Source organism: Tinamus guttatus, unplaced genomic scaffold (assembly GCF_059628265.1).
Source record: "Tinamus guttatus ecotype Peru unplaced genomic scaffold, ASM5962826v1 Tinamus_guttatus_pri_ptg000010l, whole genome shotgun sequence".
NCBI classification, from domain to species: domain Eukaryota; kingdom Metazoa; phylum Chordata; class Aves; order Tinamiformes; family Tinamidae; genus Tinamus; species Tinamus guttatus.
Genome location: NW_028288544.1, coordinates 4,872,942 through 4,890,368, shown reverse-complemented (window position 1 = coordinate 4,890,368; position 17,427 = coordinate 4,872,942). Strand labels below are relative to the sequence as shown.

Below are 17,427 nucleotides of genomic sequence, written 5' to 3'. Positions count from 1 at the left end.
ATTATCCTATTAATATATTTTTCCCAGTACAGAAGCATGAAATTCTTACTTAAAAGTTACTGAAGGCACAGTACCAAATGTGCTGTCTTGGTCTTTCTTCTTTTAGCTTTCCATTCAAATGTTCTGTGGAACATTTATTAATAAGAAATGAGAAATAAGGCAGGTATCAGGGAAAAAATAGAAGGGTGTTTTATAATCAAGAAATAAAAATAAAAAACCCTACTTTTATTGACTATGAAATTAAGCATTAGACTCTCTGCATTTTCATGCAAAATCAAGCTCAGAATCTTTGTCATTGAGCTTAGCACATCCCATCTTTTAGCTAATGCTTGGATGCTTTAGGGGAGCTCATAGCACATTTAGGAAGAGGCTACCAATTTGCAGGAGCTTCCAGAGTGTTTAGCAGAGCAGGATGGCTCCTCAACTGCTCCTGCTCTGCAGCAAAGCAGCTCAGAGCTGCCCGGGGCAGGATTGGGACCTCTGGTCCTCTGCACATGTGATGCCTCTCCCTGAAGTGCAGGAAAGCTCGGTGGGCTGGTTAGGACCTACATAAGGAACTGTTTCATCCCAATACTCTTTGTCTTTTCAAAACTCTGAAACAAGTTTAATCTTCTTAAAATACCAACAGGGAGGAAAAGCAGGGAGCAAAACTGCCCACACTAGCACAAAAGTTAAGAGCACTGATATAATAAGTTGGCAGTCTTCAAAAGCAAAGGAATTCTTCAGAACTGCATGTTCCAGAAAGCAGTTTAAGGGCTAGCCTGCTGCTCTTTGGATAGAGGATATTTCCCACCTGCTAGAACAGTTCAGAAAGAAATTCGGGATCCATTGTGAAGGTCCCAATTAATCCTTTGTTCTCCGGACGACTTTGGAAAGCCTGGCGTGAGCAGTGTGGCTTGGTGCAGTGTTTCTCATTCAGAACAAACAAGCAGATGTGAGGGAGCTGCAGGAGAACTGGGGCTGGAGCTGGAATGATCCTGGCTACCCAGCCTGTCCCTTCCACACCGTTTCTCTGAATTACAACCCCTCTGCTGAGGGCAAAGATAAAACTTGATTGATGAGCCTAAGGTGTCCCTGTGTCACACCAAGATCTCCCAAAGACAGAGCTTAGTCACTGCACAAGAGACACCTGCCTCAAGGCATCTGCTAGGTCTCTACGTATTTTACCACGTCTATCTTATGGTTTTCAGGGACTTGCATTTATATTTAAAACGTTATGCTAAGAACTCAAAATAGGCTCCTCTGGTCTATGGCCTAGCAGTGAAGGCAGTTTATGGTATTAAAACTGTGGTCCCTTATGTGCTGTTAGTATCAGAATTTCAAAGGACAGATGTAATTGTTACACACCTCCCAAGCCAGCAAAATTGTCGCAGCAGACTGAAACATTTTGTTGCTGGGAAGAGAATATGGGAGGGAGGAGGAGATGGAGGGTACAGATGGGTCAAAGGAGAAGGAGATTCAGGACAGTAAAGAGGAAATGAGCCACACCATGTCTGCACGGAAATGTGGCGCACAGATTTAGGCCAGAATACTTCGCTTTAGATGTGACTTAGTTTTCTTAACTGTGCAGCACGCCACTTGTCGAGGGGATGTTTCAAAGGAATACGTGTGAGCGCACAGCTCGGCCAATCCAGCACGGCTGCTGCCTGGCACCAAGTTCTGCTTTCCGGGCAACGCTGAGCGTCGTTTCCTTCTGTTCCCGTTCCAGGGCGGAATGAGATTCTGGGCAGCCTGTGCCCGCAGGTGTTCGGCCTGTACCTGGTGAAGCTGGCGGTGGCGCTGGTGCTGGCGGGCGGCGTGCAGAGGGTCGACGCCGCCGGCACGCGCGTCCGAGGTGCGTAGGGCCCTGCGCGGCCCCCTTCCCCGGCCCCGCTCCGGCAGGTGCCGTGGCACAGGGATAACCATCCCGCTCGCCCCAGGAGAGCGGTTTTTCATCAAAGCTGACTCTTCCTCCAGATCTCAGGCAAATAAAGTACATGTCTGACTTCCTCTCTTTTATTAATTTTTCCCAAATAAAATCCGTTGAGAGCATGTTTTCAGGATTCAGTTATGTAGAGTATGAAAGGCAATTGCTTGAGATAAAACATAAGCTCACTTTTTTGTGGTAGAAGGGACGTCTTGAAATGACATCTAGTAGAATATTCCCAGCAGTATTTAGCATCAAAGGATGGAATATTAATGTTTCTTTAATATGGATCACTGTAGTACACTGAAGGAAGAATGAAAGGATTCATTTTACTTCCTAGTGCCAGATTTTTCCATTTTCCATCTGTGATTGTCAGCACATCTCACTTCAATCTGTTTCTGCAAGGTTTCTGCCTGCTGATTCTCCTCCTGTTGCTATTAGATGGCAGATATGCTGTGTGCCAGGTGGGACGCAGGTCACAGTCTATGTAGGTCATAATAATTCTAAAATACTATTTGTGTATATATACATAAAATAGTTTCTTGATGCTCCAGCAGCTGAAGAAAGTTAGAGACGTTGTATTTAAATTTTTAGATTTATCGCCTTTATGGCACCCAGTAAGTAATACAGTCTTGAAGAAAATTATTTTTCGTATCCTATATGTAGAGCTGAGGTAGTGCTTAGATAAAGAATGAAAAATATTACTTAAACCAAAGCATTTTGTGTGCATCTTTCTCTGTGTGTGTGTGCCACATCCTCCTACATGAACCTTTTTCCCCCAGGGGAATCTCACCTTTTGCTGGTTGGAGACCCGGGCACGGGGAAATCCCAGTTCCTCAAGTACGCGGTGAAGATCACCCCCCGCTCCGTGCTCACCGCAGGAATCGGATCTACCAGTGCAGGTACGTGCTGCCCGAGGGGAACACTCTGCTTTTCGCACCAGCGTGCGGAGCACGAGCGCGGACCAGGAACGTGGGGCCTGTGGGGGCTGCGTGGGGAAGGGCCGCGGCGCCGCGGCATGAGCCGGCGTCCAGGGGCGCCTCTCGCCGCTCTCAGGGCTGAGTGTCATCTCCACCTGTATTTTTAGTGTTTGGAAGCCAGTTTGGTTTCTGCTCACTCTCTGAAAACACTGGGTGCCGAGGATTCGTAGGGATGGCTCTGGAGAGCAGAGGCGATTTGATTCTGTTTCTTTGTTTTTGTTTTGTTTTGTTATTTTCATTTTTAACTTTAGATATGTCCCAGGTGGCTGAAAATACCAGGAATCTTCATAAATTCTTTCTGGGGACAGTATGTAGAGGCTTAGATCACCTCCATAAATTATTCCATTTGAGCATATGACTGTTACATTAAACATCTTGAAATAATTAGGGGGGAAAAAAAAAGGTCTCAGCACATCTAGCTTGAGTGAGTTTTTTTTCTGGGAAGCAGCACTGTTTATGCCTAGGAAAAGCAGAAAATAAATCTTCCCCTCTTCTAGGTATGCGTACGTGTGTGGACTCAGTTTTCATAGCTGTGCAAGTGCAACGACTTATTTAAGTGATGTTGAAACATGATGTTGAACTTACTTACATGCTTGCATGCAGGAAATTTGTTACGAAAGACAAGTGCCTCTAGTTTTCCAGTCAAGTTGTTGACAAATATTTCTGGAAAGAAGCCAGAGAGAACGTTTTAGCTCAGTATAACCTTTTCTCTACCCTTTGTTCTGTGTTAAACCGAGGACAGGCTGGATAATGCGAGTTTTTGCCAGGGGACTGGCAGTGCCCTGCAGTGATGTTTTGCCGTGTGTTTCAGTGTGACCTTGCCCCCTTTTGTCGGTCGTTACCACCCTGCACCCGCTGCTCCTGGTGATGTTGGTGGTGTTGCCTTCCTCACCACATGTCCCACTCTGCTTTATTTGCCCCGTGCTCTGCGTTCCAGCTCCGCCGTGGCAGCTGCGTTCAAAGACATTCCTGTGCCAGTCGGTACCGCAGGGCACGAGGCTGCTGCGGGGTGTGCGCCATAGACACAGTTCTCCTGGTGCCTGGAGATGGAGTCTGCTTTGTGAAAGGCTCCTCTGGAGTCTTTAGATCCACTTAAATAATCTTCCCCCCTCTCTTTTCTCAGAATTTACAGTATGTGCCCCAAGCTTCCACCTTGAAATTCTCAAGGACCTTCATCTTAAATGAAACTTGGATCCTAGCTGGAAATCTAATTAACGCTAGTTTAACTTCAGGGACCCTTTCCATGGTTAGAATTGCTGGACTGGGGCTTTCATCTCTAGCCCTGGCGTTTGGATCCTTCTCCTTGTCATCCTGTAAGAGAAGTATCCTGCCTCTCAGTATGTTTGTACCTAACACACTGATTTTATGAACTTGCTCTTCGTGCAGAAGCTCCAAATGGTGAGTTCAGAGAACTACTGGGTTGTTCTGCTTTCCTTGCTAGAATGGCATACTTGGAATTAACAGTTTCTCCCCTCCTATGAGAGGAAACTTCTTTAAACGAGCATTTTTTTTTCTATCAAAGCATCAGTGGGGTGAGGGCTGTGGGCAAAGGAGCAAGCCCGGAGGCTCCAAGGCTCCTTTCTCCTTGGGCTCCTTGGCGCTCTCACTGGCCCCTCCGGCAGAACAAAAGCACTTGGGCCGGTCGAGCTCCTCCCAAGCGCCCCTTTCCTTGCAGGGAACTTGAGTTTCCCTCTCAACGTCCGGTGGCTTTTGGCCAGCACTCGCTCACACAGTGACTGTCTTTGTGCCTCCCTTCAAATCCTTACCCTTGTAGGGGCAGGTGGCACTGAACAGAGAATGTGCCCTGCTCTGCTGCTGACCTAAGATGCTTCATTTGTCCTGCAAGTTCTTTTCTGAAAGCCTAGCTGTAGTAGGTCTAGTGTTTTAAAGTGTCAAAAACATTTTAACCTTCTGTCCAAATTATGTTTTCCTTCTGGACTTTTTTTCTGCAAGTTGGATAATGGGGCAGTAATCTTAGAAAATGAAAGAATGAGATGTAAAATCATTTGACAATCCAAGGAGGATTTGTAATTCTTTTAGGGGCTGTCTATTGGTAGCTCCTTATCAGATCTTACTTTGGAAATCTCCTGATTCCGTTTTTCTATTGCCCTGTGAGTATATTATGAGTGTGGTTTCCAAAAGGATAGTGAGACCTAGATTTGTGATCAGAAATGCTTGAAAGTGGCATGATTATTTCTTCCTATTTAACACCTTGTCTGAGAATGTCAAGGAGTCACTTGGATGCCTTTATTCCCTAGCAAGAATACAGAGCTTTCAGGAAGGAAAGACTTACTGGGGTTTTCCTTGGGTTCCAGCCTTACTGTTGAGTTTAAACAGCTGTTTTGCAGTGAATTCGGGTCCCTATAGCCATAACGCTGCTCCAGCACATTGCCCCAGATCATCCCTAGTAGGAAAATCCCACATTTTTCTTGGAGCCCAATCAGCGTGGTGTGTCACCATGGCGGGATGGGGCCCAGCACAGGCTGCTCTTGGCGAGTCCGGGGCTCTCAGGAGGTCTGGCCAGTCACTCTGCCACCTCCCGATGGTATTTGCCCATTAGGAGCTCTGCAGTTTTGTTCCTTGTTGTGTCCTTCTGCACACGGGCTGCATAAAGAACCTTGTGGAAACGCTGCAGGTCCAGTACACCTTGTCATGCTGGCTGGAGTAAACGCTGTGGGTCCCGTGCTGTGGGTTCAGGTGTAAGGCCCTGAGGCCGGCCTTGCAGAGACTCTCCTTCTGCTAGGGAAACGGCTGCCATTCCAAGCAGCAGATCTTGAGAGTGATCCTAAAGGTCTTCAAGATTTCCCTTGCCTCACTGTGAAGTCTTCTGCTTCCTTCCCGTTTGCACCAGCGCAGGTTTGCCACATCCTTCTAGGAGGCGAGAACAAAACAGAGGACCCTGCTGTGTTAAGAGCTAGCTCTCCTTACAATCTCATGATCCAAAGGATCTCTGGAGGGAGGAGAGTCAAGAACTACTCAAGTTCATAGCGCAGCATTTCAGTGAGTTCTTCACGTTGCTGTGCACACAACAGTGCTGGTGCCTCTTCCATCAGCTCTGGCCTGCAGCTTGAGGATCTACTTGCTCAGGTTTTCTGTCTGCAGGAGGGCCAGTTTCATCACCCACACCATGGTCTTGGGTGCCCCATCCTGCCTCTGACTGCTGCAGACACCGATGTGTATCCTCCCTCCCTTCCAGGGCCTTTGCTTTCCGAGTTACAAACCTGTTCTTTGCCTGTAGCACAGGCTCCCTACTGACTCTGGCTGGTTCCTCCTCCTTAGATGTTCTTCTTTGCTGAGAAAACAAAATTCTCCTCATCTGTCTTCTGTAGCCTACTTCATGCTGCACATTAGAGGACCAGCTCTCAAGAAACAGAACTTCAGCAGGAGACATAATCACAATTTGAAAGGCCTAATCCAAGCAGTCCTCCATGGCTGCCAATGGAACTAACTTCTGTGGCTCTCAGCAAAACGACAGGACGTGGCCCGACAAGCGCGGGGCGCCTGCATTACACCCGAGTGGCAGGAGGGTTCGGGAACTACGGGGAAGGTCTCCTGTAGCTGCTCAGATAGATAGAAGCCCCAGGTAGCTTCTGCTTTTTCCTTCTCTGGCAGATGGAGATTTGCTTGCAGTGCACGTGCATGAGGGTTCTTCCCTTTCCTTCCTGCTCCCGCCTTCAGGTGACAGCGGGCAATCCTCTGCAGAGAGGGAGTTAGCGGACCAGACCATCAGGTCCCTCCTGCACTTTGAATCTCAAGGATACAAACTAGCAATGGGCTCAGAACTGGGTCACTGTGGCTTTTGTAGCCAAGATCTGAGCTGCTGCAGCCTTGAAACCAGGACTAAGGTTTGGCCTTTTCAGCAGAGCTCTAAGAGCCACTGGAGAAGTTAAACTTTATGTCTCCGTTATGATAAAGCTGGTATCTGTCTTTCTGACCCCTTCAAATTGGAACAGTGTCAGACTGATTTAGATGGAAGATGATACATCAATGCATCACAGTGACTCCGAGAGGAAGAGGTGCCCCCCACTAACCTAAACATAAAAAACATGTTTTTCATCCGTGATGTTGGTGTGTCTGATCCATCTACTTCTTACTTGTCTGATGAGTATCATGACAGTCATCTAATTGAACTGAGTCTAGCTAGAGTAAAAATAGTGTAGTTCATCACTGCCTTGTTGGCAATGGAAGCCATAGCATTTCCTTTCCCTGGTGGCCTCTGCAACTAAAGGTTTGTGGGAGGATGAGCTCATCTTTGACCCGGAAACTGTAACATTACACTGTCTATACTAGTTGTCCATGTGTCACATTAAAAAAATCTGTTTTGAAGCTTTAGATACCAAAACGAACACATCTGTACAGGCATCACTTAAATCCACTATCTTTTCATGCCACTGAGTTTGTGCTGTGATATTGCCTGATGATCAAGACTGCAGAGCAGAAATTCGGTTTCTTAAATTTGAAATCTGTCAAGTTTGATTTTGCCTGGAAATGTGACATTTGCAAAACCTGTATGGAGTGCCAAGAAGGGGCAAACTGTGGAAAACCTGAAAGGCATGCTCAGTGTGTTTCAGAAGGCCTAGCCAGAGAGTTTCTCTTACAAAGACTGCGAGGCACATTTGCTCTTTTTTAGTTTTCATCAAGCACAGGGACATGACTTTCTTAGCTCCTGTAAGGGATAGCTCAGCTATACCTAGTATGTGTGCCAGGTCAGTTCCATTGCAGTGTAATGGTCCACCTGGTCCAGTTCAAAGTTTAGGGTCCCCCACGTTCACCTGTGCAAAGCTGGATTTTCTCTTTCTCTCTCAATCAGAACAATAGGTCTCTGATTTCTCTAAAGACTTCTCTCCTGTTGGCTTGCTGGGTGAAGCAGCGCTGCTGAATATTTTGCATAGGGATGCAGTTGGTTTCCATCAAGGTGTAGCATGTGCATGGAACAAGCCTGCTTGCTGCTGGAGGATGGGTGCTGGTTATGCTCACACGTGGTTAGGCTTTCATTTAAAACATTAGTATCAACAAGGACAAGGGTTTGAAATACTATTATGATTTTAAATACTATTTGGAGTTTAAATCAGGTTTGTCCTCATTAGCTGGTCAGCCATTCAGCAGGTAACTTATTTACAATGCATACATTTAAGAGATATCTTAAATAGAACAACAGAGGGTATTAAAAAAATGAAATGTCACTGTATATCTTGAAGTGTTAATATAAATGAAAATCAAAAGATATCTTCTTAGAGAGTTGACATAATTTGCAATTGCAAGTGAAGTAATAGGTGGGTTTGGGTACCAGTTAAATGATACAGCTACTTAAGTGTTAATATTTTTAAATTGCTAGTTCTCCTTTTAACACTTTCAGGGACATTTTCAAGAGCATACATGACACTTGGGCTTCCACATAGCCTCAGTTCCACATTCCACGATGATACACATTCCTGGCTTTCCATATTAAAAAAAGCAGGTTCATGTACATTTAGATCAAGTTGTTCCTTTCAGCCTCTCAGTGAAAATTTGATTTTAAGATATATATGTATACATATGTGTTATAAAAGAAGACAATTTCACTGATGATGTGAAAGACACAAATGCTAACTGCCTAGGACATCTTCATCCCCGTTAGGTTCCTACTTTTACTCAGAGCAATACTGTCTGCCAGGCATCAAGACCTTCAGCTTTACCTAAAGGGCCTAGAACCCACAAAGGCTCACAGCCTTTCTGGTTACCTGTAACTAGTGAACCACATGATTATAATCCCACAGGACATGTTACATTTCTAAGTGCCTAGGTAGTCACATATAATATACATTTATAGTAAGGCTGATGAGGAGTGGAAGGAGTAACTAACTTGTTAAGTGTCATAATAGTCATAAGTCTTTACAATTTACTCCCTAGTTCTCTTATCTTCAAGGATGCCTCAGGTAAGAGAGCTGCTTCACTGCAAGACCTTCAGGGCAGGCATTGGATTCTTGAGGCTGCAGTGCCTGCCACAACACTGTCTGCAGCTTGATTTGTACCAGTGCCATAGGGAGTACACAGAACTGACATGTCTTAAATTGCAGGTGTTTAGAAAACTGAAAAAGAGCAAGGCATTTACACTCCTTATTGCTACTTAAAAAGACTGTAAGAATAAAGCATACTTTAAGAAAATTACCAAGCAGCAATTGTACATAATCATCTTGCAGAAGAACATTAGGTATTTACACCATTTCTATTGATGTTTAACTTTCTAGTAATTGCTTGAAGCCTTCCAACCAACTAGGAGTACTATTACAGGGGCTGAAAGAGGGTTCTTTAGTGGGTACCTCAGCAAACCTAAATGAAACATTGTCCATAAACCACAAATTGATTGTGGAACAGCAAGCAGCAAGAGATTTTTTTAAAAAATGAAAAGTCCAAAAATCTGAGGTAGCAGATGGCAAATCTCAAAGTGCATGCTTTAAGTAACAAGTATGTGCCTTGAGAAGAAAAGAAGCTTGCACCTAAAATTATACAATGCAGTCTGCTTTCATACTAATAGGACATTTTCAGAGATACATATATACACACATGTATTCTTGAGCACTTTTTTCTTTGAGCTTCATCTAATAACAGCTTTGTTCTTAAGCTGCTATTAAAGGGCACTTTATATTTGCCATTCCAAGTATCAGAGATGAGGACAAGCCATTATTGCTTAATTCTGCCTGAATGTTTGAACTTAGTCTTTAGCTTTTAATAGTGCTTACAAGGTAAAGGGGAGAGAGGGAAAAAAGACTATGTATACTTTAATCAGGTTTGGTTTAGACCAAATAGAGTAACACATTAGAGAAAAAAAGCAATTACTTAAAAATAATTGTATTTATATTCCACAATTTGCTCAAATACTGTTTTTTATAAACTTTCTACAAGATGTTTTTAAAACAAGTTCTTCACATTGCTTGTCAACTATGTACTTATGGAATTTGAGGGAAAATAGTTCTGGTAGTTTTTGCAGTTTAACACATGTACAGTACCAAAATGATGGTGGTTAGTCACATGCAGTCCATATGAGATTCTAACATAACATTTAGTGAGTTTTCTGATGTTGACCACCCCTTTGATGCTGACGGTAATGCATCTGTGGAAAGCAGTGACTGTAGGTTGGGATTACTGCTCTCTGCATCTTCCAGTTTCTCGGTGTTGTCCTCCCAGTTAATATGGAATCTTGTGACTCTGGGATTAGACGCCAAAATATTCCTTTGAAGCTGAGAGGGAAGAAAATACAGGGATTATACTTGTGCCCAGCTCAAAATGGATAACCATCATTCTCTCCTTTGAGGTGGTATCACATGTATTTTTTTTTCCCAATCCAGTCGAGCTATTTCCCATCCATTACAAAGAAAGGGGTTTAATAAATATTCAAGCAGAGATACAGTTAAGTTCCATCTCAAATAGAAATTAAGAATCTTCTACACAAATGCATGACAGTTTTGCTGTTCTTTTTCATAGAAGCTAGCTAACTGTTCATAAGAACAAAAGAGAACTGGACAATCAGTTGTAGGAAAAAATGAGTTGTTTTCAAGTTCAATTATAAGAAGCCAATGTTCCAGCATTCAAACCAAAATAAGGGTATAATTTCTATGAGAAAATGAACAGATGAGTCCAAGAATCCCCCGCCTTAGTAGAAATAAAGTTGGTAAGAAACCCTATTACACAACTTCTGGACGTAAGTATGTTTATGGAATTTATCAGTATGTCTTACCTTAGAAAAGTCTGGTTTTACAGGTGGATTCTCCCTCAGTTCTGTTTCAGTATATTCATTGTTTACATAGTAGCCAACTCTGATAAATTCTTGACCTCGATAGGTGCATGTAATTAACACAACTGTTACACCTACTGCATCTGCATCTGGAATAAGCCCTGGGTTTGGTGCATCAGCCTAAATGGGAAAGGGAAAGGTTGATTACAATAAAAATTTGATACAATATGTCTGTCTAGCAGGGAGTTCTTGAACAGACTATCTTAGCACTAAGACAATATGCAAGCTTTAGGGTCTTCTTTGTATTAAGGAAATGTACCTGCTTTCTGAACAACCACCACCCTGAATTTAGGGCACTATCCCTTAGAGAAGGAATTACTTAGAAAGCAGTAATCTTGTGTGCCACGACTCCGCACCTCCTTCCACACACCAGGTTCGTTAAAACATATGCAGTTAAATGCGTCTTCGCCCTGAGATATCTGATATTTCCAACCCGTAGGCAATTCTGATTCCAAGGCAACTCATCTTCCTCCTTGTCTTGACTGACTGTGGCACTGCAGTTCATTGATAATTACTAAAAATGGCCTCACAAAACATGGCTTAGATCCATCTTTTAAGATGCTTTCTAGCAAAACATCAATAAAACATGATGGTTCGTTCAATTTAAAGGTAACAGCAGTCTAAGCACTAATGAAAGCACCTCATATTTACAATATTGCAGGAAATCTGAAGCCAGCAATGAACAACACCTGTGTTGCATAAGTTAATATTAACCACCCATGCTGGAATGGCTCAAGTGTAATGAAGCCTGCCTGAAGACAGAGGATGAATGGGATTAATTCTTGTTCTCTCCCTTACTGCCATTTTTCGCTTGCACTCGGGAAATTTGGCTGTGCATCTTTGACTTCTGCTCTTTGTTACTTCAGTTCTGAGCTTTCAAGCCAGTCTAGATTTTAAATAGAAGCTGCAGGTATTTTGCAGAAAAATTAGATGAACCAGGGGTGGAAGAAGCAGCAAAGGAACCAAGTGGAAAACACCTTCCTCCAGTCCTGAAGGGAACAGGAAGTGCCAAATGGCTTCGTAACTTGTGTAAGTGAATGAAAAAGATGACCAAGGAGTAGGCAAATTGGAGAGGCTCTAAGAAAACACAAGGACAGCCAGTACAGATGAAACCACTATCCACTATTAATAGTAATTAATCAATCTGCTATTACCACTATTCATAGTAACTACCACATTACCACTATTAATTCAGTAGTCTTGTGCTATCAGCGCCCAGAACCACATGATGACTTAGAACTCCACAGTGGGCAACTGCAGAACAATATATTGAAAACAGATACTGCCTCATTAAACCCCCATGAAACTTGACTCACACCCTGGGATTTTTAGCTCTACCAGGCTCCCATTGTCATCATATATCCTGTAATATCCTAGGATAGGGCTGTGAGCCCACAGCAATGTTCTTTCCCAATCCTGCTCAGCTCCCAAACTTTGTTTTGCTGCACGTCACAAATTGAGCACTGTTTACAAAATAGTTTTCACAGATTTTGAACTTCATGCCTTTGGTATCAAAGCTCCTCATGGGCCTTCATAGCTTCTAAATGAAAAATCATTGACTGAATATGCCATTCTTATGTTAGAAATTATTTAAGGAATTTATGTAATCACTTGCAGTACATGTGGAACAGCAAGATAGTTGAAGGCCACATGTATACACATAGCATTAAGTTAGCTCCTCTGCAGTAATGGCTAAGCTAGAGCAAAGTCACAGTCCTCCTTAAAGAGGACCCTAAAATCCCCAAGAATTTATTATAATTGCCAAGTGTGTTTGATTAGAGAGGAGGAATCAGGTTTCCCTACTTGCTAAGAAGAGCTGATTGTGTAGGTCTGAGAAACACGGTGCACTATCTTCTGCATAGGAGACTGACTTGCAAGTGACACCAACAGCTTTCATTTCACAAAGGCAGTTTTATCACTCACGGTATTTTTGCTGGATGGTATTCCATTTTATTAGCTGCTTCTGCAATTTTTCTAAGAAACTACAACAGAAGATACCTGCAAATTGTTAGGTCTCTGCAGAGGTTCCTTTCTCTGTGCTATCTCTCTTTAGATCATGCACTTCCCAGCATTCTCTCACTAGTTTTTTCATCTCCCAAGCAGCTTCAGTTTGGTGAATAAAGGAGCTTCTGTCATCAACAAACGCTTTTTATGGCAATTTTTTTTTTTTGGTAGCCTCCCATGTACACATTAGAGTCCTAGCCTCACCTACGCTCTAGTGCTCTTGAAGGCTCATGTATTTGGATCACAGTTACTTCCATAAGAAATAAAAGGGATAATTTATCCTAACATGAGGTGTACCAAATCTCTTAAGAGTACCTCTTCCCATCTAAGCAAGATGTTTATACACCTACTCCAAGTAGGAGTGTCATTTATAGCCATGGTTGATGAGACCATCCTACAGAAACTGCAAACCACATATATTTCACTTTCAAGGTTTACTGTGATGCAACTAAAATATGCCTTTACAAACACCTTCCCATCACCACTGAATCTTTGGAACTTAATGGGATTAGTGCATCTTTTAAATTAGAACCGTAAATGCCAAGTAATTTCTCTGGATAAAGTGCTACAAGGGAGTCCCTCTCAAGACTAATAGAGCATCATCTGCTTCTGATCAACTAACACCATAAACGAAGGCAGCCTGAAAATAGAGGAATTGTTTAACCAACTCATCCTTTATTAGCATTTGTTTTGTTTATTGTAAGGAAAGATTAGGCTCGGCTCCAAAACCAAACAGGAATTTTCCTTTGCACTATGTAGGTGATAAGTATAACTTCCAGCCTCATCCAGCAGTTCCTTTAGCCTACCCTCTAAGGAACTTCCATTTTTACGTTTCACATGTGCCCTGAAAATTTCAGGTAATTGGGCCTTACATGTTTAATAAAGATGCCTTACACCTTGGAGTCCCAATATTTAATGGGACCCCCAGTCATTAAAACTGTTTTAAAAATATCTTTGAGCCTGGTGAGACAAATGTGTATTTGCAACAGCTGCATGAAATTCTAGTACATAGGAAGCTAGCATGGTTCTTATACAGTAAACTTCTCTTTATGTCTGATTTTCCAGCTGATAGTATTTTGTCTTGTAAACTGGCAGTAAAATCTAAATCTAAAAAGTCTAAAAATCTAAAATTTTCTACCTAACCATTATTTTTCAGGTGCCACTTTTTATACAGTCATCTTTAAACATTAGATAAACACAACTATTTTAGAAACAACAAGCTTACCTGAAATACAAACATGTGTCTGCCTGCAGGAACAGGTCCTACTAAAACAGAGTCAAGCACTTGATCATACTCTTCACTTTCTGCTGAACCCACGTAAATTATTTTCCATTCCAAATCTACAGTTAAAAAGGAAAAAAGAGAGAATTAATTATTATAGCTAAGAGTCTTCTACTCTCGCACCTCTGCTGTTCTGCTTCACCTAAAATTTATTGTAAAGCAACTGGCCTAAAAAAACAATGACCTGTCTTCATGGGAAAGTTTATCTATGTCCCCATGAGCCAGCTCAGCCCATCATCCTTCTCCATTTAGAGAGTACTGGAGGAACCCCTCTATTTCCAGAGCCAGCTTAATTCTCAAATTTTAGAGAGGATGGAGCCTACTTATTTGCTGGCACTTTCCACATACACACACATACTTAGCATAGTGTGCCTATATAGCATAGATTATGCCATATGCATCCAGTTAGGTAGTTAATTAAATATGAGTCTCCACTGTGCAAGCACCAGTACAATTAGCAAACTGTACGTCCCCATTTTTTGCCACAAACTTATGAGCTGGTGTGCAAAACTGATTAGATCATGTTTTCATTGAAGATACTGCTGCTAAGATTTTGTCCACATCCTGAAATAGAATTACAGGCAGAAACATTAAGTGTAGTGTTTTGCTTCTTAACATGATGCAACAAAACTGAGCATTTCTTACGATTCACAGGTTTTTCTAACTTACCTCTCCACCATAGCAATTGCTATTTGAAATAGCAAATAGCTCATTAGCTTTTTCCAAGTCAGAAATTGGCTTTTACTTTTTTTAAGTAAGAACACATAGATAGATATGTTTTTAAAACTAATCCTAAAAGAGTTTATCTTTTTCTACATAAGAAGTTCACCTTTATTGAGGAAAGCAACTGAAAAGTCAGTACGTTTGTAATGAAATTGTTCCTTCAAAACAGTACCTAAAAGTGGATGTGGTATATACTATTTTTTTAAACCACATGAGTAATGCTTTCATTATGTATGCAAAAGCACTAGCCTGTGTCCCATTCCATTTACTTTATTTGCATTCTCCACAAAATCCAAAGGTCTACGTTATGATTTCTAGATGCAAGACTAGAACTAGCACTTCAGCAGAATTTGACCTCTTTAGGTTTGCAGTCAATTATTTTTCTTCATTAATGCAGTCCTTTCATTTATCACACTTAAGATTAATACACATTAATGCATTTAAATGACATACTTATCAAAAATTAGGAACTTAAAAACCCTGGATCAGCTGCATGTACAAAATACCAACAAAGGAAGTTATTTTATTATTTACCTTGTAAGCATCTACTATTAGCTGTTGCTGCTAATGTTGCAAGCAGGCTACTAATCCAGGTAAATTAGTGATCTGTTTTGTCAAGGTCAGTGCACATTACCATATACATGTGCTTTTAGGCCAAGTTAGGTAAGATTATCATGCCATCATGTGCTATTACTCCAGGAGGACAGTATCAAGCTCCTTATGGACAAGTAATATTTAATACTGAAAGAGACAGACTTAAGAAATTTAGCAGATTTTAAGTTAGATGCTTATTTAACAGGTTGATCCAAGAACTTTGGGGATTCCTAGTACAGGAAGGTAACTTTTAAAGGCAGGCAGAAGGAGGAGTAGGGGTCGGAACTCTATTAATTTACTTTTGTACCATTACTGTGCAGGACTAGGGGAAGAGACAGTAGATAGACAGATAGATATTTGGATGTGAAAGCTAAGATAATACCAGCAATTTTCCCACCAACTACGGGAGGGTTTCGCGCAGTTTTGGTTGTGCCAGTGGCAGGCAGCAGCGCTGCTCCCGGATGTGCGCTGCAGCCTCATTTAAACGGCGGGAAGGCGCGGGGGTCGCGGCAGGTGACGCGCGCCGCTGGGGAGGCCGGCGCCGGTGCCCGCGCCCGGGGAGGCGGCGAGGCCTGCGGGAGGGCCCGCGCACAGGCCGCCTGCCCGCGCGCGGGGCTGGGGCCGAGCATCGGGGGCCGTGAAGCCCGGAGAGAGGGACCCGCCGCGCGCTCCGGGGCGCCCCCGCCGGGCGGCGCTGCGGCGGCGGCGCGGGCCCGCCCGGCGGAGGCGAAGGCGGGAGCTCGCCCGCCCGCCCCCCTCCCGGCCTCCCTCCGCGGCGCGCGCCGACCGGCCGGGGATCTCGGCGAGGCCGCGGGGCCCCCGCGGGCCGGTGGTGACGGCGCCGAGGCCGCGTCGCGGCCGGCGGCATCCGGCAACTTTCGAGCGACTTCCAAAAATAGTGGCCGCCCGCCGGCCCCCTCCCCCACCGGGCCGTTAACGAAGCGGCACCGGCGGGCGCCAGCCCGGCCCGGCCTCCCCAGGCCGCCTGCCCTTCGTTTCTTATATCTTCTTACTATTTTTAGTGTTGAACATTGAGCACGAGCCCCAGGAAACGATACCACTGAAATTAATTTTTTGTTGTTGTTTTGCTTTGCGGCGGTTATTTTTGCCCGCGCCCGGTAACGGTAACGCCCGCTCCGCAACAGTTCGCTTCCCCCCGCGCCCGGCCGGGGCCGCCCGCGAGCGGGGCCCCGCTCAGCCTGCCCGCAGCCGCCGCCGCGCACACAAAGCTGGCAACATGGCTACCGCCGCTCGCACAAGTTCCTCGCAACTTGCAGCCGGCCTCGCCGAGCGCGCGGCCCTCCCGCCGCCGCCACCGGAGCGGCGGCTCCGCCCGGCGGCTCCCGCGAGCGGGCCGGGGCCACCCGCGAGGCGAGGGCGGCGCCGCGTCCCCGCGGGGCCGGGAAGGGGCGCGGAGGAGCCGCCGGGGCGGCGAGCAGGCCGCCAAGTTTGCGCCGCCGCCGGCCCCGCGCTGCAGCGCGGCGCGCGGAACTACTCACCCTCCGACAGGTCCTCTATGCACTCGAACGTGATCTCGAACTGGAAGGGGTTGTAGAAAGGAGAAGGGTTGTCCAGCACCACTACATTGTTCACCTGAACCTTGGCCATATTTCGGAGAAAACACAAACAATGGCAAGAGCGCCTCGGCGCCGCGCAGCCGGGTCCAGGGTGCTGGGGCTCCTGCAGGGCACCACCCCCCGTGCCGGAGCCCGCGGAGCGCCGACTTGAAGAAACTTTTTCTCTCTTCTCTTTCCCCTTTCCCCGCTTCCCTCCCCCCGCCTTTTATTTACACCAGGAGCGCTCGGCGCCGCTCGCCGCTTTCCGATTTCGCCGAACTACGGCCCATCGTGCGCCGCTCGCCGCCAGCGCCCGCCCCGATTGGCCGCGCGCGGCCCCGGGGCCCTCCCTCCCGCCCGCCGAGGAGGCGAGACGGGCCCCGCCGAGCAGGCGAGATGGGCCCCGCCGCCGCCGCCCGCCCGCCCGCCCGCCGCGGCGCCCCCGCCCGGCGCCGCGCGGAAACGGGCCCCAGCGGCGCCCAACGGCGCCCAACGGCCGCGGCGCGGCGCGGGGCGGGGCGCGGGGGCGGTGCCGCGCAGGCCCCGCCCCGGCAGCGGCATGTGCTGCCGCCTCCCGTCCTTCCCCGCCCCTCGCTGCTGTTAATCATTTT

At 45.3% G+C, this 17,427-nt stretch overlaps 2 protein-coding genes across 2 annotated transcripts in view; one reads left to right on the top strand and one right to left on the bottom strand.

Annotated features, from left to right (window-relative positions):
- The window catches only part of MCM9 (minichromosome maintenance 9 homologous recombination repair factor), a 38,814-nt gene that overhangs the window by 6,568 nt on the left and 14,819 nt on the right, over positions 1-17,427 (top strand). The window contains exons 5-6 of the mRNA XM_088522579.1: positions 1,709-1,834; positions 2,689-2,808. Coding sequence (XP_088378705.1) covers positions 1,709-1,834; positions 2,689-2,808 — 246 coding nt within the window. The remainder of the gene's footprint in view (positions 1-1,708; positions 1,835-2,688; positions 2,809-17,427) is intronic.
- Positions 9,699-16,982, bottom strand: ASF1A (anti-silencing function 1A histone chaperone). Its single transcript, XM_088522567.1, has 4 exons — positions 16,760-16,982; positions 13,887-14,002; positions 10,601-10,777; positions 9,699-10,103 (listed from the first exon to the last, which is right to left on the bottom strand). The coding sequence occupies exons 1-4, from the start codon at positions 16,866-16,868 to the stop codon at positions 9,891-9,893; spliced, it is 615 nt and encodes a 204-aa protein (XP_088378693.1). The 5' UTR covers positions 16,869-16,982; the 3' UTR covers positions 9,699-9,890.

Bases quoted from the DNA above. Each gene is read 5' to 3' on its own strand.
- ASF1A (XM_088522567.1), bottom strand. From the start codon at position 16,868: ATGGCCAAGGTTCAGGTGAACAATGTAGTGGTGCTGGACAACCCTTCT. The intron at 14,003-16,759 runs GTGAGTAGTTCC...TTTTAACTGTAG, and splicing joins CATAGAGGACCTGTCGGAGG to ATTTGGAATGGAAAATAATT. The intron at 10,104-10,600 runs GTAAGACATACT...CTTCCCTCTCAG, and splicing joins TAAAACCAGACTTTTCTAAG to CTTCAAAGGAATATTTTGGC.